The sequence below is a fragment of the Lactuca serriola genome, chromosome 8, assembly GCF_051521515.1.
Source record: "Lactuca serriola cultivar US96UC23 chromosome 8, Lser_US96UC23_V15, whole genome shotgun sequence".
Lineage (NCBI taxonomy): Eukaryota > Viridiplantae > Streptophyta > Magnoliopsida > Asterales > Asteraceae > Lactuca > Lactuca serriola.
This window is the reverse complement of record NC_136415.1, coordinates 20,040,901-20,067,014: the sequence shown is the minus strand read 5'-3', so window position 1 is coordinate 20,067,014 and position 26,114 is coordinate 20,040,901. Positions and strand designations below refer to the sequence as shown.

General features: G+C 34.5%; 2 protein-coding genes across 2 annotated transcripts; one reads left to right on the top strand and one right to left on the bottom strand.

Moving 5' to 3' along the window:
* Nucleotides 1-14,725: 14,725 nt before the first annotated feature.
* HESO1 (Nucleotidyltransferase family protein) lies at nucleotides 14,726-18,584 on the top strand. Its single transcript, XM_079015933.1, has 8 exons — nucleotides 14,726-15,170; nucleotides 16,233-16,574; nucleotides 16,692-16,870; nucleotides 16,950-17,045; nucleotides 17,128-17,197; nucleotides 17,417-17,547; nucleotides 17,623-17,733; nucleotides 17,818-18,584. Exons 2-8 carry the CDS (start codon nucleotides 16,271-16,273, stop codon nucleotides 18,385-18,387), a joined length of 1,461 nt encoding a protein of 486 aa, XP_078872059.1. The 5' UTR covers nucleotides 14,726-15,170; nucleotides 16,233-16,270; the 3' UTR covers nucleotides 18,388-18,584.
* Nucleotides 18,585-19,944: 1,360 nt separating this feature from the next.
* On the bottom strand, nucleotides 19,945-23,725 carry LOC145068339 (putative methyltransferase PMT11). Its single transcript, XM_079015292.1, has 9 exons — nucleotides 22,711-23,725; nucleotides 22,413-22,562; nucleotides 22,039-22,309; nucleotides 21,844-21,954; nucleotides 21,605-21,764; nucleotides 21,265-21,522; nucleotides 21,063-21,185; nucleotides 20,424-20,501; nucleotides 19,945-20,343 (listed from the first exon to the last, which is right to left on the bottom strand). Exons 1-9 carry the CDS (start codon nucleotides 23,413-23,415, stop codon nucleotides 20,142-20,144), a joined length of 2,058 nt encoding a protein of 685 aa, XP_078871418.1. The 5' UTR covers nucleotides 23,416-23,725; the 3' UTR covers nucleotides 19,945-20,141.
* Between the last annotated feature and the right edge of the window lie 2,389 nt (nucleotides 23,726-26,114).

Sequence of the window (26,114 nt, the reverse complement as noted above, 5' to 3'; positions counted from 1 at the left end):
TAACATTACATGTATGACCATGTTAGGTGCACCCCTTTTTGCACAACTTTTAGCCCTTTTTATTTATGTTTTTAGCATAATTGTTCTTTATTTTTCTTGCATTTCATCATATTCATGTTAATCTTTAGAACAACCTTATTTGCACACTTTTATGTCTTTTTCAGGTAAACCGGAGGTTGGAACACGCTTTGGGAAGTGCCGGGAAGCAATGGTGAAGATTTCGGGATGATCGGGCGAAGAACGAAAAAGTTGGAAAAATCAAGTTTGGAATTGGAGTCAGAGAGGTACACGGGGCGTGTTGAATTTACACTGAAAAGTGGGCACGGGGCGTGTTTGACCAAAATGAGAGCTGTTGACCATGCTGAACACGGGGCGTGTCAGTTTAGTGCAAATCAACACGGGGCGTGTTGCTGAACACGACCCGTGTCAGTTTAGTGCAAATCAACATGGGGCGTGTTGCTGAACACGACCCGTGTCAGTTTAGCCTATTTTAACACGGGCCGTGTTCGACCCAAAAACTAACTTTTGGCAGTTTTTCCTATCTTTCATATTACGGGTTAAGAGTCATTTTTACACACACAGAACATATCAGAGCACCATTGGAGAGGAGAATTCGAAGGTTTTTGCAAGGGTTTGTCCATCAATCATTTGGAAACATTAATTCTTGTTTTTTGTAAGTTGTAACTACACTTAATTTCATCTTTTAGACTTGTGATCTTGTTCTAGCCATGTGTGGCTAGAACCCTAGTTTCTCCAACTCATGTTTCGACTTTCTAGTTGTGAATCTAATTATATGAATTGATGTTTGTTCTTAATTTTTATCTAATGAATTTGATTTTGCTTCAATCGAATGTTTGATTCTAAATGTGATTCTTATTGGCCATTTGAATTAGGGTTAGGTCATTCAAGTTATCTCTTTTACAAAATCCGTAATTGTTTTGTGAAATTGAACAAGTAACAAGCATTAAATTGATCTCTATTGAATGAATTTAGTGTAAATCTTATTCATACACTTTTACACTCCCGAGCATATAAGGAGTATTGGGTGTTGTTGGGAACATTCACATAAAGCTTCATGCAATCTTATAATCTAATTCTAAGAGCTTGTTTAGATTAGGTTAATAAGGTTAGGGTTAATCAAAGAGCTTGTTTTGGTTAATTAATGTGGTGAATGGGAAGTGTTAGAGCTTATTAGCACTTTCAAGTACCAACTTAGATAGAATTGAACGAATATTGTGTCATCTTTGAGTCACATTGCTAAATTGTCATACATGGAGTTGGAGTCCTTACAAAATCTGAACTTAATTCATTCGTTTAGTTGTCTACTCGTGTTTTAAATTTGTTTGTCTAGTCATTGCATTCTAAACCCCCCTTATTACTGTTGGTGACCATAGTACCTTGCGCAAAGAGGTATAGACGAATTATCTCGTGTCTCTGTGGATCGACCCTGCTTGCCTTGTACTACCTTTTAGTGCAATATAGTGGGATTATTTTGGAGTATATCGTACCCCTATTATTTGTTGGGTCTGACACCCCTAACAAATTGGCGCCGTTGTTGGGGACACGGTGTTACTAATTGTTTATGCCAAGCATTTTGTGAGCAGGTGCTTTCAAAAAAAAAGTCAGGTAGAAGATAAGTTTTCAATTGAAGGAAGTGTCGAGAAGGTTAAAAGGCCCACCTACTTAGAACAAAGCACAACCAGGGGACAAGTCGAGCCAACAACTTAAAACAAGGGCAACTAACCGGGAGGCAACCCGGGGTTATTTGTTTCCTTTCTTTTAAACTTTTTAGTCTTTTGTAAATTTCAATTTTTTTATGTCCCAAATGGTTTTAACTTATTTTTTATGCCTAGAAAATGAATCTTCAGCTCTAAAAATACTTCACGGATAACTTGGGGAGGATGAAGAGGAGGTTCTCATCACCAACTGCAAGGCTCCAAGAACGATTCGGTAAATTCTTTCCATATCTTTAATCGTTCATATTTTGTTTTAAATTTCAATATGTGTGCACTTGTGACTGTTTTACACTCTTACCCAACCCAACTACCATCCCCCACCACCTTCCGGTGATTAGATAGGTTGTTCCGCCCTCTTCAAGCATCGGGGACGATGCTTATCTTTAAGCTTGGGGAGGGGTAGAGTTGTATATTAGGTTCATTCATATTCATGCATGCATTTTCTTATTTTCAAAAATTTTATTTTATTATTTTTTATTTCTTCTTTTTATTTTCTTATTTTCATTTTCTTTGCATTCTGCATTTGTATTTTTTTTTAAATTGGAAAAAAAAAATTAATTGTACGAGATGATGACACTCTTTACATACAATTTCTCCATGAAGTGGGAAAACGAAAAAAATCAAAATGAAAAGAAAAAAAATAATACCGAAGCAGTCGGATAGTTACCGGAAGTGTAGAAGCAGCTGTCATAACTAGGGGACCCAAACACCGTAATTTGAGACCCTAGCCTTAGATAATAAAAAGAATTTATATTGAAACGTTTTTTGGGCGGTAATAACAGCTTTAGGATGATTTGCTTTTGAATGTTTAAAAAGAATCTTTATCGGTAACTCTGGACCCACAGAACACGGACCTATTTGTTGACACGCGTTACCCCCGCAGTAACAGAGAGCTTTAGTATCAGATCCACACAGTCAAGAAAGAAAGAAGGGTACAACTGTAATATCTAGTACCTATATCAGAATTTCAAATACGAAAAACGAAGAAATCTAAAGAAATTCCAAAAATGAAGATTGAAGAATCCAAATTCAAAACGAAGAACAAATCAAAAGCCAATTCAAGTCAAATTTGGCAAATGAAGAACTGTGTGATATGATACTTGTGGCTCTCGAAAAAGTGAAAGCATAGGAACTGGGCCCCTTCGGGTGGGCTCACTGTTTCAGCGAAAGCTGATTCGCCGTGACGGGTTCTTAAAGATGCGTCGATTCTGATTCTTGGCCATCTAGTCTTAAGGACATGAAATTCGGACTATGTTATTTTCGCCCATAAAGCTTAGTAAGGTATAAAGATTAAATAAAACTTTGGTTGGATTATTGGGTTACACTGTTTCGGGTCTTCCTCACATTGAGAGTCGGTGATATGTGGAAGGAAACAGGATGGTTGCCAAGGTATCAATGATCGAAGCCCTATCGATGTAAAGTCTGATCGTACCTTTATTTAGTTACAAAAGTACATATTTTGTGTTTGTTCTTAGTCTTCTTTTCTTTTGCTTCATTTTGTTTCTCAAGTGCATTTTGTACATACCTTAAATTTTCATGCCATTACATTTTATGCATTCATTCTTAACCTTTAGGATCCTTTCCATCCCTTTTTGTTCTAAGTTTCTTTTTGTCATCTAGAAATCGTCATGTTTTGTCTGTTTCTTGTTCTTTCTTGAGGACAATAAAGGTCTAAGCTCGGGGAGATTTGTTAGGTGCATTTTGTGCACCCTTTTTGCACAACTTTTAGCCCTTTTTATTTATGTTTTTAGCATAATTGTTCTTTATTTTTCTTGCATTTCATCATATTCATGTTAATCTTTAGAACAACCTTATTTGCACACTTTTATGTCTTTTTCAGGTAAACCGGAGGTTGGAACACGCTTTGGGAAGTGCCAGGAAGCAATGGTGAAGATTTCGGGATGATCGGGCGAAGAACGAAAAAGTTGGAAAAATCAAGTTTGGAATTGGAGTCAGAGAGGTACACGGGGCGTGTTGAATTTACACTGAAAAGTGGGCACGGGGCGTGTTTGACCAAAATGAGAGCTGTTGACCATGCTGAACACGGGGCGTGTCAGTTTAGTGCAAATCAACACGGGGCGTGTTGCTGAACACGACCCGTGTCAGTTTAGCCTATTTTAACACGGGCCGTGTTCGACCCAAAAACTAACTTTTGGCAGTTTTTCCTATCTTTCATATTACGGGTTAAGAGTTATTTTTACACACACAGAACATATCAGAGCACCATTGGAGAGGAGAATTCGAAGGTTTTTGCAAGGGTTTGTCCATCAATCATTTGGAAATATTAATTCTTGTTTTTTGTAAGTTGTAACTACACTTAATTTCATCTTTTAGACTTGTGATCTTGTTCTAGCCATGTGTGGCTAGAACCCTAGTTTCTCCAACTCATGTTTCGACTTTCTAGTTGTGAATCTAATTATATGAATTGATGTTTGTTCTTAATTTTTATCTAATGAATTTGATTTTTCTTCAATCGAATGTTGGATTCTAATTGTGATTCTTATTGGACATTTGAATTAGGGTTAGGTCATTCAAGTTATCTCTTTTACAAAATCCGTAATTGTTTTGTGAAATTGAACAAGTAACAAGCATTAAATTGATCTCTATTGAATGAATTTAGTGTAAATCTTATTCATACACTTTTACACTCCCGAGCTTATGAGGAGTATTGGGTGTTGTTGGGAACATTCACATAAAGCTTCATGCAATCTTATAATCTAATTCTAAGAGCTTGTTTAGATTAGGCTAATAAGGTTAGGGTTAATCAAAGAGCTTGTTTTGGTTAATTAATGTGGTGAATGGGAAGTGTTAGAGCTTATTAGCACTTTCAAGTACCAACTTAGATAGAATTGAACGAATATTGTGTCATCTTTGAGTCACATTGTTAAATTGTCATACATGGAGTTGGAGTCCTTACAAAATCTGAACTTAATTCATTCGTTTAGTTGTCTACTCGTGTTTTAAATTTGTTTGTTTAGTCATTGCATTCTAAACCCCCCTTATTAATGTTGGTGACCATAGTACCTTGCGCAAAGAGGTATAGACGAATTATCTTGTGTCTCTGTGGATCGACCCTGCTTGCCTTGTACTACCTTTTAGTGCAATATAGTGGGATTATTTTGGAGTATATCGTACCCCTATTATTTGTTGGGTCTGACACCCCTAACAGACCAACCCAAAACTAGTTTAATTATCAGGGTATTATGCATTTAAAATGTGCATTCAGGAACAAACAAAACAATTCCGGAATGCAAGGAACTAGTCTGGAACACAAAGAACATTCTAGAATGCGAATAACATGTCTGGAATGTTCATCATGTTTCGTTTTGGAACGAGATTTAAACTTATGATAACTTTTATATTTTCAGCATGACAAGATTTTTGATGCAATAATTACACTGACTTGCAGACCCACAATATGGGTATTCTTGAGACACTCAAACATAGAGAGGGATGCGAGACTATATTCTGAAATACATGTTTTAGGAGGTGGTAAGATATTATTGCGGTAGATGAGGATCTTTTACTTCTACATTATGTATTTTGCCAGATATTTATCATGGACCCTCAAAGCGAAGTAGAGGAAATGGTTTTTGAGATTGGGGGCTATGAGTTGTCTTTCGGGAAGAAAGAATTTTGTCTTCTTATCAGCTTTCACTTTTGTGACTATTTTCCTACCTTTGTTTCCGGCACCACCTTCCGATCCCGTGTATTTCCTATCGTTGAGAGAAATGTCTTCGTGAAATTAGAACAAGTGGTTGATGTGTCTGGCAATTCACTTAATGAGTTATTGGACGAGGATGCGGTCTCTATATGTCTTTTATATCTGTTAGATAAGGGTTTCAATAGGCGGTTGCCTCGTCAGCCTGTGATAGAGGAGTATTTTGCTTTGCTATCCAACCTTGATGCATTCAACATGTAACATGTCGTTAATTTATAGTTATTATTACAAATCCCTATATTTATTGGATTTAATTGTGAAATTTTTTATATTTCAAATATCCATGGGGAAGGATAATTTGGGATCAATTGTACTATCTGCTACTCATTATATTCAATAAGGTTAAGAATCTTATACATCCCACGGTACTAAAACCAAAACCCAAAAAAAACCCTCAAAAATGATGTACAACCTAAACGGATTTTTATATGCTTTTAAAGTAAAATACATGATTAACAATTTAATATTTTTTTGTTTGATAATATTCTAATACATGATTCTTTCAGATATGGCTTCTTAAGAGTTTTCAAGTGACCATTTTGTTTGGTATCCGACAAACAAATGTAATCCTACGAGTTGTTGCATGGTCAAAACTAAAGAAGATGCATGCTGACCAGTGCAAGCAGTAATCATCAACGACCAAATGCTCACTGGTTTTTGGGTGTTTTGGATTTCAAGACATTCAAAGTGACTATATATGAGTCACTTGGTGGACGGTTATTTTGAAAAAAAATGCATCTTGGTTTACACCTATGCGAGCCAGTATCCACAAATTTCTAGTAGGTATCAACTATTGTGGTACCAAACCCACTAATATACGGACCTTTGAGAGTTTCAAAATCACCTTATAAAATGGCACAGGCGTACCACAATAGTTTGACAACACATGGTGCGAGGTATTTTTATGTTGGTTCCTTGAGATGTTGCGCGTTGGAAAATCATATAAGATAGAGGATCCAACTGAACCTTGGGCCATATCATATCACTAGCGATTGGCAAATTTTTTTTGGAACCAAGATAAAATAGGGATCCATTTGAGCGATGTATTATAATTTAAAACATATTTAAGTTTATGTAATTATTAGTTTTGCTAGATTTAAAAATTGAAAGCATTGTTCTTTTTTGTAATATACACATTTTATATAAAAACATAACTAAACAAAAAATTAACACACAACACATAAAAAAATTGTTGACTGCTCCCGAACGATTCTCCGAAATACTTCTCTGGTATCCTGAAGTTTGCAACGGGATGCCTTGTTTCGTACATACCTATAACACCCGGAAACCAGAAGACCAAATGAGGAAATAAAATCTCCAAACTAGAAGGCAACTCGTCGAGTTCAAGGGTGAGAACTCGACGAGTAGGAATGATTGCCATGCGTGTTTTTGGAAGACTAGCTCAACGAGTCGGAGGGGACCAACTCGATGAGTTGGATTGGGATTGGGAAACCCTAAATCCGGGATTTTGCACCATATTTAAAAACTTTATGACTTAGGGTTCATCCCCATTTCCAACCTCCATTGTCAAAACCCTAGATCTCAAAATCCTAATGCTTGTGAGCCATTTTTAAGAGAAATCTTGGATGTTGAAGCTTGTGGAAGAAGGAGAGGCTCAACGACTCAAGAATGAGGTTATAGATCCAGCAACTTCGTTTCATCATCACTTTCTGGTAATCAAGTCTTAAACTTGCCTAGTAGCTTGTTAGATTTCCTTGTTATCATTTCATGGGGTTTTTGGTCCAAGAAGCTTAGTCCTTGGGGACGTCCCAAGTGATCTAGCTTTCAGATCTGGGGTCTATAAGGGGTTTCATGGCATAAAGGTGCAAACTTTATGACCATGGAAGCCTCATGCAAGCTTTAAGGTGTTATTATGGCATTTTAAGCCCCAAAAGGCCATGCATGGAAGGAAAGTTAGGAGCTTTACGTGTTCAAATGTTGTCTAATGCCTAGATCTATGTTAGTATATTGTAGTTTGGAGTATTGTTGCTTTTAGACCAAGATCTATGTCCTAGAGAACTAGGGTTTAAGCTAAACCCATTAAGAAGGACTAATAACAGGTAAAGTTGGAAACTTTACCCATAAATGGATATTTCTAGAGTATATGTGAAGCAGGAAGCCCAAATCTAAAGATTAGGAGATTAACCCATTAAGATGGAGCAACAGACCGAAGAACTCGGTGAGTCCATGCAGGTACTCAACGAGTTAGAATGATTTGTCCTGATTCTATAAAGGGTGGAACTTGACGAGTCTGAGGAGGGGCTCGACGATTTGACTCGTTTTATCATGACTATGAGTAACAAGGGAACTCAACGAGTCAGGGGGTGACTCGACGAGTTGAGTCAACTCAGAGTGTTGACTTTAACTTTGACTGGACGTTGACTTTGACCAATGTTGACCACAGGGTGGTTATGAAGTATGGAAAGGGTTGAAGAGGGTTGAGTAGAGTCCATACTTGGACAAGAGTATGTGAGGGGTAGAATGGTCTTCTACCCCAGTGAGGACCTATGGTTAAGTTATAAGAATCCCATACTTATCTAATTTGTATAATGATCAGTAGCTCAGGGAGTCAAGAGATCAATAGTTCGGGGATCTACCAGCTAGTAGCGAGAGGTCTATTCACGGGATTCTACAGTCAACTTGTGAGGTGAGTTTTCTCCTGTAGGAACGGGTCGAAGGCACTAATGTCGGCCTGTGTAGAGTAGCTGGCTGGCTACATATCTTATACTTGTTTATGATTAGTAGCTAAGTGTTGGTTGGGCCCGTATCTTAGTATTATCCGAGTATGTTATGAATGGGTAGATTATGGTATCAGTATGTTCTGGACTAAAGTCTGATGTCAAGCAAGGCTCGAGGAAGGTTATATGTATGTTTCCGAACTACGATTCGATGTCGGATGGTACCCGATGAAGGAATGCATGTTTAGTTATACTTGTTGTCTTTGTGATACTTGTATGTGCTTGGTAGGGAGGTGAGTATGGGCGGGGTCCCGTATATCACCACTAGATGAGAGTGCACGGGGTTCCATATCTCATTATCAGCAGAGTAAGGGCCTAAAAAGAGGAAGGGGAATACTAATATAGTACTCCTATACGCACCCATACCCTACCAAATCATTAGTTTCATCGAACAGAGTTCTACTCTTCGTTCCTATCTCTCACACACCCTTAACATAATGTTACCTAATATCCAAACTTTATTGAACTAAGCATCCCCTTTAGGTATTAGGGTATAACTAAACAATATTACAATATCTGTAATTAACCTCCAACACAAATTCCTGCCTATGTAATATTTTTACAATACAAGGTATAACTTAACATCCTTTCAACTTAACTCGAACCAAACATTCCTTAAAAGTCTTATTTCATTACTTGGCAAGACTATAATGCTTATAATCATCTTTCAAACTCGTTTTCGCTTTTATACCATACTATCACAATACAATATATAACTATACTTTTATCCAACTGAATGGGATCTAAAAATCCTTTATACGTCTTAGATTAAACCTAGACGAGAATATAATCCTTGAAGTCAAACTTTTAATACCAATCCTATAAGAACAACACTGTTATAATTTAGTGTATATATCTAACACAAAATATCAACTATTTAATACACATTAATCTTTTTAAGTAATAATAATTTTCTTAAGATTATCATAGAATAATACCATATATTCACTTAACACATATATAGCCCTATCTGGTTCAAACAATGCATTTTATCAAATATTCGTTTAACACACATTCCAGATAGTAAACAATTATTTTGTGTATAAACTCTCAACACATATTTAATAGTTTTAATAAATACTTATTGTAGAATCATGTTCATGAAAGTAACTATGCACTAACTTGACGTAGGTGGAAGACTCATGGGAATGTCAGCTTTTGATTGACATTTGAGATTTCCTTTTAAAACGACCTAAGCACGAATATTACTAAGTCTTAGTATTCGTTCATATTTATAAAGTTTAATCATTATAAAGTTTTTTATCAGATTTATCAATAATCTCAAAAGAACACCAACATACAGCTGATAAGAAACAACCATGTAAGATCGTATCGGAGGTAGGATTCGTTTATCATATAAAGATATATTGTTTGGAAAATCCACTTTAAACACCTCATTAATATTGTATTGACATCATTCCCATAAATAAATCGGTCAATATAGTGATTAGTAATATTGATAAATCTTACTTATAAATTCATAATATCATTTACGAAGTAAATTATAAGTTATACTTAAAACACGGTAAACATAACTCAACTTACAGGTTGTTTAGCGAAAAACTGGACATTACGCGGGCAGAACTTCGAAACTGAAAGCTCTATTTCTCTGAGCTCTCTAACGCTCCAGAGATTTGCTACTAGCACCTAAGAACTACTAAATTCGGGCCTCGGGAAAATTTGAGAGAGTTTAGGAGAAGAAGTGGTGGGAAACGAGTGAAAAATCGGAAGTATATATAGAGAAAATAGAAAGGCATGTTGTGCCCTGCCTTCGTGGCAACTCCTCATTCATCCACATCACATGAATTTAGGGATGAAGGGTCTATTCTGCATGCGACAAGTGGCTATGATCCGACGTGACACGTGACTAGATCCTATCTGTCTGAATTTATTAATTTTCTAGAACTCATAACTTGTGCATACAAACTTTGTTTTCGATGGATTTTATATCCATGCGTAGTTATCGACAAGTACTACAACTTTTATTTAGACTTCATTGGCTAATTTTCAGTTGATTTTTTGTGTTACGGTTCAATAGGGTTTACACTATAAATAACGTTGCGAATTTCATAACTTTTTCATACAACCTTCGTTTTCTACGTTCTTTATATCTATGACTTTGTATCGACGATTACTATAATTTTCATTTAGACTCCATTGACTAATTCTCATTGTATTCCAATTTTACAAATCTGAATAGATTTCGCCGCGTTTCGAAACTTAGATACTAAGTTTTGCTTATATCCTTCACATAGGAGCTTCGTTCTCGACTGTCTTTATATCAACGAATTTGTATTTATGAGATATTCAAATATCGTTTACATCGTTTTGGCTAACAATCAGCCAATTTCGATTTCGATTTATGTGTCGCGCACTGTTTTTGTCGCACTTGAAACTTTGAAAAATCATAACTTCCTCATATGAAGTCAGATTTAGGTTTTCTTTATATGCACTCTTTTCTAATTACAAGTATTACGACTTTAGTTTATATCACTTAGGGTAATAAACAACCTATCTCTAATTCACTTTTTATGACATACGTTGTCGTATCGGTTTTAAACGCAAAACTTAGATAAATCATAAATTTCCCGTACGAAGTCATATTTGAGCGTTCTTTATATCCACAAAATTGTCATTATGTATATTACAACTTTCATTAAGATTATTTATCCTAAATAATCTTTTGTTTTTAATATTTATTTTATCGCTTTAACGATGAATTTTATTTTAAGGTTTTCTACAAATATTATAACAATCATAATATTTGTCACCTTAATGTGTATACGATAAATATTTATTAGATCGCAACACATATTAAGAACAATTATTCTAATCAACGATTTTAATTGTTCAATAAAATGTATAATTAATACGAATATACTCTAAACGTATAGCCCGAAATTGTGGGCATTACATCATTGTTACAACAATATGACTTATTCTAGTTTTTGGAGCTATCGCCCTTTTTCTCCATCTTTTCTACACACTCTTGATGAGTTTGGAGTAACTTCTTTTCATCCACTTCACTAGATCCCCAAACTCTTTCTCCATAATCCTTCAAATGGTTGATCACGTCTTCAATCGTCATGGTTTTGAGTACCGAAATTATTTAATGGTTGATATAGTTTTCACGAACCTTGTTCGGGTTGCCCTAAAAAACTTCTTTCCCACATATTGCTCTTCCATTGTGTACCTTAAAACTCGGATGTTACTTAATATGTTATTTATATTGAGAGCGCAGTAATCGATCAAATTTGTTTCATTCATGGCTAGAACTTCGAGTTATGCCGTTAGGGTTTGTACTTTCACAACCTTTAAAATATCCCCTCCAAGATACATGACTTTAAAAGTATCCTGTGCTACTTTTGTTGGTTGCTTCTCCGTAATCGACAACAAAGCTTTCTTTGGGATTCCTAGGTAGATGGTTGCCAATACCATCTTGTCATTCTTGACATGTACGTCATTTTGAGGGTTCTTCGGTTCCACAACCTCCCAAACATCTTGTGCCTGCATAAAGACCCTCATCTTTATGGACCATACGTCTGAATATGCACATTGCTCACCAAGGAAAAACAAGAGATAGGAAGTGTAGAAGAAAGGGACGAACATGGGAATGAAAAAAGAAAATTGTTAAAACATGGATGTTACTCGATTTTTTGCTGTCAAATTAAAAGGTACTAAATATAACTTGTTTTTTTAATGAATTACAAGATTACATACGTCCTATATTTATACTAAACAAAGTATTTGACTCATACTCTAAAACTAGAAAATCAACTTAATAAAATGCAATTTTCCAAAAATACCCTTCCATTATTTTTTTTTCTAGAATTAAACCAATAAGAAACAGGAAGCAACACTTAGAAGGATGTCTTCCATCGTGGAAGACGGATATTGTTGAGAGACATTGGCGTAGCCAATATAGAGCAAGGCCCACTCACATAAAATAAAGGTTATATATATATATATAGATAGATAGAGAGAGAGAGAGAGAGAGAGAAAGCTAGGTTCAAATGTTTGTAGCAACTGTTGTGTTTCTAAATGCACCAATCACAATTTAGCAAATAATTAAATACTTATTTAAATCAAAAGGGTATTTCTGGGTTTTTGACACATTCAATTAATGGGATCATTTAATTAAATCCCTTCAATCAAGGAAAAAAAATAATTAGGTTTGACCTAATCTCTTTCTACTATTTCACGTCTTCTTCACCTACAAAAGAAAAAGAAATCACAGATCTCGGCTTCATAGTTCACCATCATCTCCATCGCCGATAACCACTCGTACATACACACCACCACCAAATTCGTCATTCTTCAAGGAACCAAAAGGCTTCAAGATACTATTCAAGTACCGAATAGTTGTAATTCGGATAGTACATCGGCTGCCCTCGATTTCAACCTTCTCCTATCACGTTTCATGGAGAATTTCGATTTTTTTGTAAGGTAGATTGTTCTTGATTTTCCATTTGTTGTTGGTACTTGATTCTTCTTGATTTTCCATTTGTTCTTGATACTTGATTGTTCTTGATTTTCCATTTGTTCTTGATACTTGATTGATCAAGTCGAATATGGTTGAAGAAGTTCATGCTATTTCAATTTCATAGTCCTTTTTTCTCTTTAGATTGTTAGTTTTTTTAATGCATCTTAATGTTGATCATTCCGCTAGAATGGAATATCGAATTCTAATTTTGTCAGAATAGAATCTTGAATTCCTTGTCAACTTAAGCAATGAATTACCGTAACCAATTCTGTCATAATAGAATTGGTTTCCATTGTTGTTATTGGTATCGATTTTTATAGAATGACATCCTAAATAATAAACTTTACATTCTTTCAGAATAATATACATTGCAAGTTTAGGGATGATTATTAATGTTGGTTTGTAGAAATTATAATTATATTCTATTTGAATGTATATCACATTCTATCAGAATTTATTGTTTTATTATATTTAATGCACTAAAATTTTTAATATTTGAAATTTGATTATGTTTTCTTTGTGAATTTAGGTTTTGAAGAGATTGTCATTAATGTGGAAAATAAAGAAAACATAGAGAACGATATTGTATTCTAGCAGAATGTATTCTGTCAGAATTTATAAATTGTTTATTAACAATGATATTCTTTCGGAATGTATTAGTGCTTTTGTTAGATTTTGCAGTTTTTTTTTTTTCTTTTTAAACTATTTTTAGTTTTAATATTTAAGAATAAATGTAATCCTTAAACCATTATTAGTTATAATTTTTTTAGAATGAGTGTAATAATTGTTTATAGTTTTTTTCATTACGGATGAATGTAAATAGTGATTTTTAAAGAATAAAATCCGTATTCTTTAAAAATGTTGTTCTTAATAATATGTTGTATAATTCTTTAAACATGTTTAATATAAAAAGTATCTTGAATGAAACAATATTATGCCAGAATAAAATCGCAAATTTATTTACTAGTTTATTGTTGACTTTTTGACATTCTGACAGAATAAAGTCGGTTATTATTAAAAATAATATTAAATTTTAATTAGAACTAATTTAAAAAATTCAGATTTTTTAAAAATAAAGAAATTAATGATCCCTTAAAATCCGAAAATTTCCTTTTTTAAAATAGGTTAATTGACCAAAATACCCTTTTGCTGAAATTTGTATGATTATATGATACATACTACCCTATTGTAATATCATAGACTATCAGATCATGAATGTTGATTCTATTTATCCGGTGGTCCAGATCTGTGCACTCTGGCACACAATAGTTAGTAAAAACAAAATAACCTAAGCCTATATATATATATATATATATATATATATATATATATATATATATATATATATATATATATTTCTGTTAAATAAACGAAATTAAGGCTGTGATATGGCTTATTCCATTCAAAACTTGAAATTAGTAGAAGATAATATATTATTGTCTTTGTCGATTAGACTCAATTTTAGATTATTTTAATGATGTAAGACCAGTGGCGGGGCTTCAATATTTCATTTGGGGGGCCAAAAATATAATTTGTATAAACATTGGTGAACAAGGGGGTCATAGTCAAAATTTTATATTTTTTGCCTAAATATGTATAAATTTAAAACATAGGGACTATTTATGCCAAAAAAATCAGGGGGGGCACAACCCCCCTAGCCCTATGAAAGATCCGCCATTGTGTAAGACAACATTGTTTGCAACTTAAAATTAACAATTTAATTAGTAATGCATATATAGTTACATTTTGATCGTTTGAAGAATTTTGTCACTCGCTTATATTTTGTATATTACTTGGCATACCCTAAAACAAAATTCTGATTACACTACTGCTGAAAGAGGCAGTGTGAAAAGAAGCCGATGAGTATAAAGACTTGTAGCCGATTTATGAACGTATTCGTCATAAGCCGGACAAGTTTTTAAAGTATAACGAAAAAAAAAAAGTTTTTTTTTTTTTTTTTTTTTTTTTTTTGTTTGTTCATACGGACACCTAAATCTTATTGCTTTTAGGGTAATAACCTTTTTGAAAATATTAAATTCAAAACTTTAACAGAGCATATTCATTACTTGCAAAAAGCTAGTCATCATTCATAATTTCAATGGAAAAACCCTAATTCAAGATTTGGAATCTTTGTTACATCAGCAAGCCATAACCAGATGTGAGAGAGGCAGGCAGGCAGGCCATTTGACCGCTTTCCCCATCCTTTCCCGCGTTCCATTAATGCCCCCAACACTCGCCACAAACTTTTCTTCACCGCCGCAACAAAACCCTCCTTTCTTCCAAATGCATATTCTCACACTTTTCCCCTTCAATTTTATTGATCTAAAGACCCTCTGTAAAAGTAAAACCCCATATGATTTACCTTCTACTTCGTTATTCTATTGTTAGCATGTTTCAAAGCAATCCCAGATGATGTTTACCCTTTCAAGATTCAAATCTCTTGTATCCTGTTCGGCGTTAAACCTTGAATTCTCCGTTCATCATATATAATGGTATGAAATTCATTTGTCATTGATGGTTTTATTTATACATGATAATAATTTTCGAATTGGCAATTGCCTAGTTGATCGAACATTCCATCTGTTTTTAACAGACACACTTCAAATTGATTGCCACATCTGTTAGTTTATTGAATGTGAAATTGATATTGGTTCTGTTATTGATCTATTTTGAGGTTGGAAATGACTTTTTGTTATCTTTTCTTCTGAAATGGATGGGTATTTACTATTTAGTATATTAACTGTGAATACTTAACATATAACACACTGTTTTGCTATATTAGCTCTCATATTGAAGTGGTTTATTGATTTGAGTGCTCATCAGACTCATAGCTTGCTTTTAGGGCTCAGAAATTGAATCCCAGATGTCTGTGTACTTGAAAAGAAATCAAAATGGTTAAATGATTTTGTTGCATTTCATATAAGCAATGAGATTAAGAACAAGATTGCATAGTGTAAATGGTTAAAGAATTTGTGAAACAACCCTCAAACTCAAACTTAATGGATTACACAAAGTACATTATTGTGCTTATTCCTTGTAATGCATGTTCTACAACTTGGTTCATTAAACTGATGTGCATTGTGATTCAAAATCCAGCATTTGTCAAATTTAAACCATCTGCTATTCGGATCGCGTGAATTAAATCTTTTTTGGGTTTCCTATTTGGGATGGGCCTCTTCTATTGGGCCGGATGCGTATACCTAATTCAGTAGACAAATTTAGGGTTAGCTATTCTCTACCTAAATTACCCCTCTCATTCATTTGCCTACTCTTTTCAAGCTCAAATTCACCTAGGAAGCCGATCTTTTGAGGTTCTCAGGTAATCTTGTTAACTTTGTTACCCGTGTTTGATTCTTTTTCAAATCTACCAAATGCATGTTATCTCTTATGAATTTGTTGTTAATTTGTGTTTGTTGATTGGATTTGGAGATTAATGTTTGATGCTTTTCTAGCATGTTCATTATTATCGAATCACAATGTATCTTTCTCAATTCTATGTTTGCTCTTTTATCCGATTTGGATTCTTAAAATCTTTTTTATATCTATGTTTTCAGTCATATCTACAAGATTCTGTTTCATTTGGAGCTCGAAGATGAACTCCAATTATTCATTGGCACTTACTCTCACAGACATTCTTTATGTGGTCAACCCTACACAAGATGATTGGTCAAAACGATTTCAAATCATTAATGATCTTCGATCTGTTGTTGAAACTTTGGAAATTCTTAGAGGTGCTACAGTGGAGCCTTTTGGTTCTTTTGTGTCTAATCTTTTCACAAGATGGGGTGATTTAGATGTTTCCATTGAATTACCAAATGGTTCTTACATTTCTTCTGCTGGAAAAAAGTACAAGCAAACTTTACTATTGGATGTGCTAAAAGCCCTTAAAAGAAAAGGTTTTTTTTTTTTGCTTTTAAGTTTTAGCCAAATTGAAAGAAATAGCAACCTAGTTTACTCTTTTGATAAATGTTTGTATTTTGATGGTATTGATGATGTGGATTTTTATTTTACAGGTGGATTTCATGGGATAAAATATATATCACATGCAAGAGTCCCAATCTTGAAATGTGATAGCAACAAGGACAATATCTCTTGTGATATTTCCATCAACAATTTGTCTGGTCAAATGAAGTCTAAAATGTTGTTTTGGATAAACGAAATTGATGGGCGTTTTCGTGATTTGGTTTTAATCGTATGTTTTTTATTTTTTTTTAATACAATTGTAAACAAGAACTTATGATAAGCTAAATTGGTATTGTTGTTATTTTTAGGTCAAAGAATGGGCAAAAGCACATGGTATTAATGATCCTAAAACCGGGACTTTAAATTCTTATTCCCTTAGCTTACTCATCATATTTCATTTTCAGGTCATTTTTTTTAAACTTTTTTATATTTACTTTTATAGTATTCATTACATTTCTTTAACATATTTTTTTTTTCTCATTTCAGACTTGTGAACCTGCTATTCTACCTCCTTTAAGTGAAATTTACCAAGGGAATATGGCTGCTGATCTTTTCGGTATATTTTAACTTTTAATGTATATTTGAAGGGCAAAATGAAGGAAATAGCAACATACTTCATTATTTTTATTTATAAAAAAATAAAGTAAATTGCCTAGATATGTAGGAGAGTGAAGTGCATTGCTATTCTCCATAATTTTCCCTGTATTTGAAAAAGTAAACTCATATGTTCCTTCGTTTTGATGTGGTTTAACACTAAATTTTAAATAACAATAAGGTGTGAGAGCTGTTGCTGAAAAGAACATTGAAGATGCATGTAGTTTGAGCATAAACAGGATTAAATCAGACAAGTCAAGAAGGGTTAACAGAAGCTCTTTAGCAGATCTTTTTCTTTCGTTTCTTGAGAAAGTAAGTTTGGCTTTTATTATTATTTTATTTATTATTCTTTTGAAGATTCTAAATAATATGTTTTTTTTTTTTCAGTTTTGTGACATTAATGTGAGGGCATCAACACAAGGGATTAGTCCGTATAATGGACAATGGGAAGATATTGATACAAATATGATATGGCAGCCCAAAACTTATGCACTATTTGTACGTTTTCTACCCCTATCTTTCTCTCTTTCTCTTTTATATTAAAAAATAAGTGAGAGTGATTTTGTGAAAATGGTGATATAGATTGAGGACCCGTTTGAGCAACCAATGAATTGTGCAAGGGCTGTTGGGCACAGAAACTTGATGAAAATTGCACAAGTGTTTCAAAGCAGCTATGAGAAGCTGACTTCTCCTAATTTGACTCATCCACTTGCTGTTCTTGTGAGGCCTGAAGTTTTGAGTATTATGTCAAGATCTCAAGTTCCAAGCTTTGTTGGTGGTATCAATGGCATGAATCTGGGCCCACAGTTTCAGAGAAACCCTGTTGGTAGTAGTAATGTTAGGGGTGGTGGTGGTGGTGGGGCCCATTTGCAGTTGCCATATAGGAACACCGGTAACAACAACAATGGTGGTTTGCAGGCACACAGAGGAGGAGGTGTATATCCTCGTGGTGCACGTGCACCCGGACAAGGATTACAGCAACAACCTTTTATGTATCAGAACATGATGAATCCCAGACCTTTGATGGGAAGTCAAAGTCAAAGTCAAAGTCAAGTTCAAAGGAACACGAACCAGAGACCAACAACAGGGCAGTCTTCTTCTCAAAGTCAACAACAAGTTCATCAGATATGGAGGCCAAGATCAGAGAAATAGTTGTGTTTTTGGGAAAAGAGATTTTGAGATGTTTTGGTTTGGTTTGGTTTGTTTGAGTTGGTGGATTGATTTTGAGATGTTTTGCACAATTGTATGAATTTTGGTCCCGATGAGATGAGAGGTCCAACTTTGTCAATACTTTGAAAGATTTTTTGATCTTATATGATGATTTTGGGACATTGTTTATGTTTTCAAAAGGCAACATTGATTCAGTATGGGTTCGCATTAGGGATGAGATTTAAAACCGGACCGGAACCGAAACCGTTAGAATCGGAATATATAGATCTGGTTCCAGGTTTCAAAATTGGCTTTATCCGGGTTTCGGGTAATCCGGGTTTGGGTCCATCGGGTCCGGGCAAATCGGGTCTAAGAACTGGAACCGGTGTTAGGAACCGGAACCACTTTTAGGGGCCGGAACCGGTTTCTGTGAAACGTTTAAAACATGCATATTTCATTCGTTTTAAGTCGGATTGACATACGGTTTTTTCTAGCATGTAATTTAGAGTTTGTATATGATTTTAAACTATAAATTTGTCGTTTTTAGTTTTATATCCATTGACTTATTGTCCCTCAAAGTCGAGATATTAAAGCTAGAAGTTTTTAGTTTTTTAGATTTTTGTGAAAATTTTAAAACATGCATATCTAATTCGTTTTAAGTAGGATTGATATGTGTTTTTTTTTCAACTTTTAGTTTAGAGTTTGTATATGATTTTAGACTATAATTTTGTTATTTTTGGTTTAATATTTAATGACTTATAGTCCTTCGAAGTCGGGATATTAAAGTTGAAAATTTTCAAACTTTTCAGCTATTTGTTTTTGTATTTTGAATTTTGTGAAAACGTTAACACATGCATATGTCATTCGTTTAAAATCGGATTGACATGTGGTTTTTTTTTCAAAGTGTCGTTCAAAGTTTGTATATGATTTTAGATTATAATTTGTCAATTTGGTTTCATATTCAATAACTTACAGTCTCCTGAAGTCGAGATATCAATATGAACATTTTTAAAGTTCAACCCACTTTATCCCACTAATTACCAAATTTCGGTTTTTTCAGGTTTCCGGATTCTAAACCCACTTTATCCCGTTCCAACCTATCCATTTTGATGTTTATGGGTTTTCCAGTTCTAGATCCATTTTATCCAGTAACCCGGAACCGAACCGAACTGGTTCCAGTTTCCGGTTCTACAAAATCCCGTTAACAGTTCCGGGTCCGGATCCATCCAGTCCGGATTTGGACCCACTTTCATTCCTAGTTAGCATCAATGCACAACTCTTAAGTCTTAAGCAACATCTATATCCACCCGATTGTCATAAAAAGAGCCTAACAAACAATACATGTGAGAATAGAAAGAAACTTATTTGAAAGGTACTAATACTATAAAGACTAAACTGCAAATTTGGTTCTTGTGGTTAGCAAAAAAAGTATGGATTAGCATTCAATCTTATTGTATAATTGGTTATAGCTTGAATTACTAGTTGATTTACCAGTTTAAGTTTTAAGACAACCTAAAATCTCACAACAACAATTGGTCATCTGTTTTTCAAGCAGACACAAGAAACTAAGTACTCTCATCTTGTTAGTTTAAAATATAAAATATCTCCAACATAGTTTTAGTCTTCACATAATGAACTAGCAACCTATGTGTACCTGTACAACTGTAAAAACTAAAAACTGAAAGAAAATAAGTCTAATAAAAATATATCCAGATTTGTTTTTACTTTTTGTAAGAGATTAATTAAGTTTATGTTAATTAACGGAGGCGTTTATCACAAATCAGGATTCTATAACTTGCATGGGGTCCCTCTGCTGTATCTCTTAACTTTACATGCCAACCAATAGCCTTTGCAATCTCTTGAAGCTCATCCATCACCAAAATTGAATCACGAATGTACACGTGTCCCCCAGGTCTCAATATTCTATTCATCTCGATCATAATGCTAGACATATTGCATCTGATAAATAATTAAAAACACAATTAAATCATGTTAAAAAAAAACAACAAACAAAAATCATTTAAAAAAAAATGTATTACCTTTTTTGTTCGACTGAAAAAAGACCCGCTGCATGCAGGAGATCATATGTCCTAGGGTACGTATCAAATGCTTCACACCTGTAAACAATTATGTATTTAATTTATGGGTTATCAAAATTGGAACAGTATAATAAAAATAGACCAAATTACATTTTTGGTCCCTCATTATAGTTAATTTTCTCAACTTTGGTCCCAAAAAGTTTCCGCTCCTAATTTTGGTTTCCAAGAAAATTGAATAAGTTACATTTTTTGTCCTACAGTATAGCTGATCCTTGCAACTTTGGTCCTTATTTGTGGTTCTAGTAACACTTTCAGTCCCTGTTCCAAATAAAATGACTAACTTTGGTCCCCAAGTAAAGCTATTTTTTGCAATTTTGAGGCCAAATATATAGTCATTTTACTTGGAACAAGAACCAGAATTGTTACCAATCTGTCAAATGAGGACCAAAGTTGCAAAAATCAGGTATACCCAGGGACCAAAAACTGAAAAAATTAGACTAAAAATTACTACTTTAGTTCGAACAAGGACCAACGTTGCAAGATAAAACTTTTGGGGACCAAGATTGCAAAAATCAGCTATAGTCAGGGACTAAAAATGTAAATTACTCTAATAAAAATGAACAATAATGGTTTTATTACCAGTCATGCATGACTCCCACTAGTCCACGATCATAAATAACTGGCAATGTATTTGGACCACTAACAGGGACAACATTCATAACCCAACAATCCATTTGATTATCTATCAAGGCTGTTGCAAATCTGCCAAAATAATAAAAAATAAAAAAATGATTAATCTTTTATTAGGTAAATGAATAAATTGATGAAAAGACAAACATACCCTCCAAAGCCAGCTCTCATGTCCATAACATTTCTGAGTTTAAATTTTTTCCAGTTTAAACCACGCAAATAGCCATCTATGATTTCTTTCCAGTATTTTGATTCTGCTTTAAATAAATCCTTTCTTGACACAAATGCATCAAGCTTTATGGTGTGGAGGCGTTCCGGAGGATTATGTAGTCTCGAGGGCCATTTCGTAATATTTGCTCCCGATTGATCCTCGGGCAGCTGGGCAATACATGGCTTCAAATCCACATACCTATAAAACAACAAATTAAAATAATTAGATTTTTATTTTAATCAAAATCTATCAAGAAAAGTGAAAACAATATTTTTTTTACCAAACATCATCTGGATTATCTTCTTTTTCACACAATGGGGGTTGAGTACCCAAATCACGATTTAAATAGCAAGTATTATCAAGTGGCTTCTGCCATATTGCAATATAACCTTCTTTCTTCACAAGATTCCAACAAATACGACTTGTAAGGTTGATCATCACTGAGAGATTCATATAAAAAATATCAAAAAAACATAAATTTTTTAAGAGGCATTGATAATAATATCATAATATTACTACCTTCCCATTGTTCTTCAAGAAGAGGTTCATGTTTGTAAACTGGTTGTGCTGCCCAAACAAAATATCCACCTGCCCGAAGCAACCTGTTGACCTCAAGCAGCAAAATCCCATCTACATTTATAAAAAACATGTAAAAAAGTGAGAATTTTTTTTTATTGTTGATTGATGATGAATGGTTGGTTAGTAGTTAGTTACCATCACGAGTCCAATTAACTCTACATCTTGAGCAATGGATTAAATCAAAAGCCTGGCTTGGATAAAGCAACCGCCTTGTTGCAAAAGCTGCCACCATGGCAGGGACACCACGTTCAAGTGCAAACTGAATCTGGTTTTCATGTACATCTTTTGGAGCTACTGATAAAGTTACTACATTTCTTGAGGTTAAATAGGCACCAAAACTTGCCACACCACATCCAACATCTAATACAACACGGGTTTGGCTTCCAAAACCAATGCCTGGAATCATCTACCATCACACATCAAACATTATCTCAGAGGTTTTCTAGTAAATCTGGAAGCTAGAAGAAGCAAAATGGTATGAAATTTTCCTTTTAAGATCATATTCATACCTTTGAAATCTGATCCAGGTACTGATCTGCACCATGTATGAACTGTGTGCCACCTCCAGGAAACCTAAATTTGTCCTTGTTTACAACAATCCAATTCTGACCACCTTTATATTCAGCTAGCTGTGCATGTGGAACATTGCTATACCACACCTGTCAGTGTTAAGATGATTTCATTCAAATCAAAATGAATACAGAGACAGAGCAAGTTGATGCTTGATTCTGTATCGGTTGTGCCCTGTGTGAAGCTGTATTCAATTTCATAATGAATGTGAATCGGAGAGATTAAGAAGATGATTACCTCATCACGACTTCTTGGCCATGGAATTGGAGGTTTGTAACCCCTGGGAGCTGGTACCAAGCAGTTTAATCCCTTGTCTTTCTCAGGGCAATGGCGCTCGAACTTTTCCCCTTTCTCTGTTGATTTTAATCTATTGATGGCTTGAACATTGTCCAAACAAGGTATATACTCCCTCATACTCGCCGGACACATCCCAAACTTCCGGACCTTAATGGTGACCTTAACTCCGTCATTATCACCTTCTGCAACGTCCGTCTCATTATTCCAATTTTCTATCCCATCCGGATCAAACTCCCCCACCTCAAAATCATTACTCATTACCCCATTCTCATCCACTAACCCTAACCTCTGCACTGCTGGCGGTGGCGGTGGGGGTGGAGGAGGCGGAGGCGGAGGCGGAGGCGGTGGTGGTGACTGAGAAAGCAAAGTTGATTGGGGAATTGGAGCTAAGGCATGATCAGCTATAATTTCTGATTCCTCGGTGTTGTTGATTAGAGAAATAATATCGAAGGTTTTATTGCGATTTGGGGAAATTGAGATCCAAGGGGTTTTGGCACTTGCGTTTGAGTAAGAATTGAAGAAGATAGCTCGTTGATAATGATCTTCGGACCATTGTTTACCGAAATAGAAGAAAGCTAGAACTACAAAAATGAATCCGGCAGATTTTACCAGACTTGAAGATTTTAACAGATCGAATCCCTTCATCTTTGCTACCACATTACCTGATCCAATCCTTCTTCACTTACCCTGACCTTATGTGCATACACTGATACACATACACCTACAATTCAATTCAACAAGCTCCTTGCGTTTTTACGCCGGCGTTAACGAAGAGAATCTGAATCAGCGCTTTAACTGTGCCAGCAATACACTGAAGTCATACACACTGTGCGTAGGATACACGACGCCTATATCTATTAATTTATGTATAAATGTGTGTGTCTGTGTCTGCGAGTGTTCAGTGTCTGTAACAGGTAAGTTCCTATGTGAAATTGAGGAACCCAAGAAGAAGAGGAAAGAAATGATTTTCGGTTGTCGATGAAATATATATGTATATGACCCTGAACTTTCTCTCAAAACTGTTTTAGACCCAAAAACTTTCTCTTAAAACCGTTTTAGACCCTGAAAGTTAGAACTTACTGTAGGAAAAACATGAATTTTCTTTATTGAAAAATATGATTTATTGTCGCTCTAAACACATGCAATTTGTAAAGAGAAAATTACAAATTTAACCAAATACATTAATTATTTTGTGGAAAATAGCAAAAAAAAAAAAAAATTCAAATTACAAAAATAGCCCTAAAAATCGCAGATGGATTAAACCCATCTGGGATTTTGCTCTTCCATCTGCAAACGTACAAGTGCCTAAAGCACAGATGTGTTTTGGGCACTTGTACGTTCGCAGATGGAAAAGTTCATCTGTGATTTTGTGAAGTCCATCCGTGATTTCGTGGGATCTAGTATAAAAATGTTTTTTTTCCCATCATTTTTCATTCTTTTTCTTGGAGAAACTCTCTCTTTGCGATTTCCTTAGAGCTATCATGGATGATATTATGGACAATTTCGTTAGAGATGTTTTAAACAAATTTTCCAAAAAAATAACAACAAAAATGATAATTTATTGAAAAAAATTATATATAATAAGGTTGTTTTGTAGTCAAACCTATCAATTTCATAGTCAAAATTAAAAATTAAAAAAAAAAATCACAAAATCACAATTCAAAAGAAGAGGAAATTATGATTTTAGGTTGGAAAAGGGGTATATATACAGCGGAAAAAAAACCAACTGCGAACGTACAAGTGGCTAAAGCACGTCTTTGCTTTAGCCACTTGTACGTTCGTAGATGGCATGACGAAATCGCAGATGGATTATACCCATCTGCGATTTTAGTGGCTAAAAATGCAATTTTGATTTTTTTGGCTATTTTCCACAAATTAATTAATGTATTTGGCTAAATTTGCAATTGGGAAAATGACTTGATAGGGTAAGATATTTTTTGAAATGTACACATTTAGTCCTTATTTTTTTTTTTATGTAAAATAAACCCTTATACTTTATTTTTTGTAAGAATGCAATCCTTGTGATCGACTATACCCGGTATACCGGTCATATACGAATTTTCTTTTAGGGAAATGACTTGATAGGGTAAGATACTTTTTGAATTGTACACATTTAGTCTTTATTACTTTTTTATAAATAAACCCTTATATTTTATTAATATGTACACATTAGGTCCTTTTCACCGGATTCTACAGGTTTTGCTGATGTGGAAGCACAAGTGATACTAAATAACAATTAATTAGCTTAGTCACCGGAGGTGGGTGATCCTCCATAAACAAGAAAAGGGCGGCGCCCCTTCTCTTTCTCGTCTCTCTTCCTTCTGGTCGAACAGTAACAGTCAAACACCCTTTACCTGTTGTGTTTCTCCGATCTGTCTCTCTTTGCCTCCATCTTTGAGATATTTTGCCAGAAAAAGAAGAAAGAATCGTCGATGGGGTTACCAGAGCAGCTCATCGCCGCCAACTACCGTCTCTACTTCCTCCTGCCTCCCCTTTCGACCTTGTTGTTTTTGCCATCATTCCTCCTTGCTACCAGTGATGTGTAGGAACAAACAAAGGAGTCGCCGGAAATTGGGGTTCTCCCTTTTTTTCATGATGAATATGTTGGATTAATGTCTAAGTCCATAACTATAATTGGTAAGACTTTACCCAACCCGACATGGTCCATTTGGGTTGCATGGCATCATGCATTTGGATAGACTATAATGAGAGAAATAACACTTAAGGTTTGCTAATATATTATAAGTTCTAATATATTAATAAGATTATTTAATTAGTATTGAAAAAAATTATTCTAGGATTAATTAAGTGATCAAAAGAAGACTAATTAAATATTTGGGTTGATTGTGTAAATCATCCATACTTATATAGTGGGCTAATGCTCCATGGATTGTCAAGTTGGGCTAAAACCCATAAGATGATCCATGGATACTCCATGGTGTATTTGTACCCATGGATCATGGAAATGAAAGGCCATGACAATTAGGGTTTACATGGTGTAACCCTAACTATATAATGATCTTATTCTTGGAGAAAATCGGCCACTATGGATGATAGAAAGGGCTAGCCGATTTCATGAAGTGTGTATGTTCTCTCAATCTATTCCAAATGTATTTGGTGTTGTGTGAACCATTTGAGGTGTCACACTTGGGGCACTAGGCACTCAAACTTCATGAAGACAATCTACATCAAAGAGGTATGTAATTCTAACTTGATATATTCATTTGAATCAATGTTATTATGCTAGTTAGGATAAATACCTTGGAAAGTTCATATTTGCATGTATAATAGAGAAAACATAGATCCAAGGTATTTAGGGTTTCATGTACACTTAGGAGTGTCAG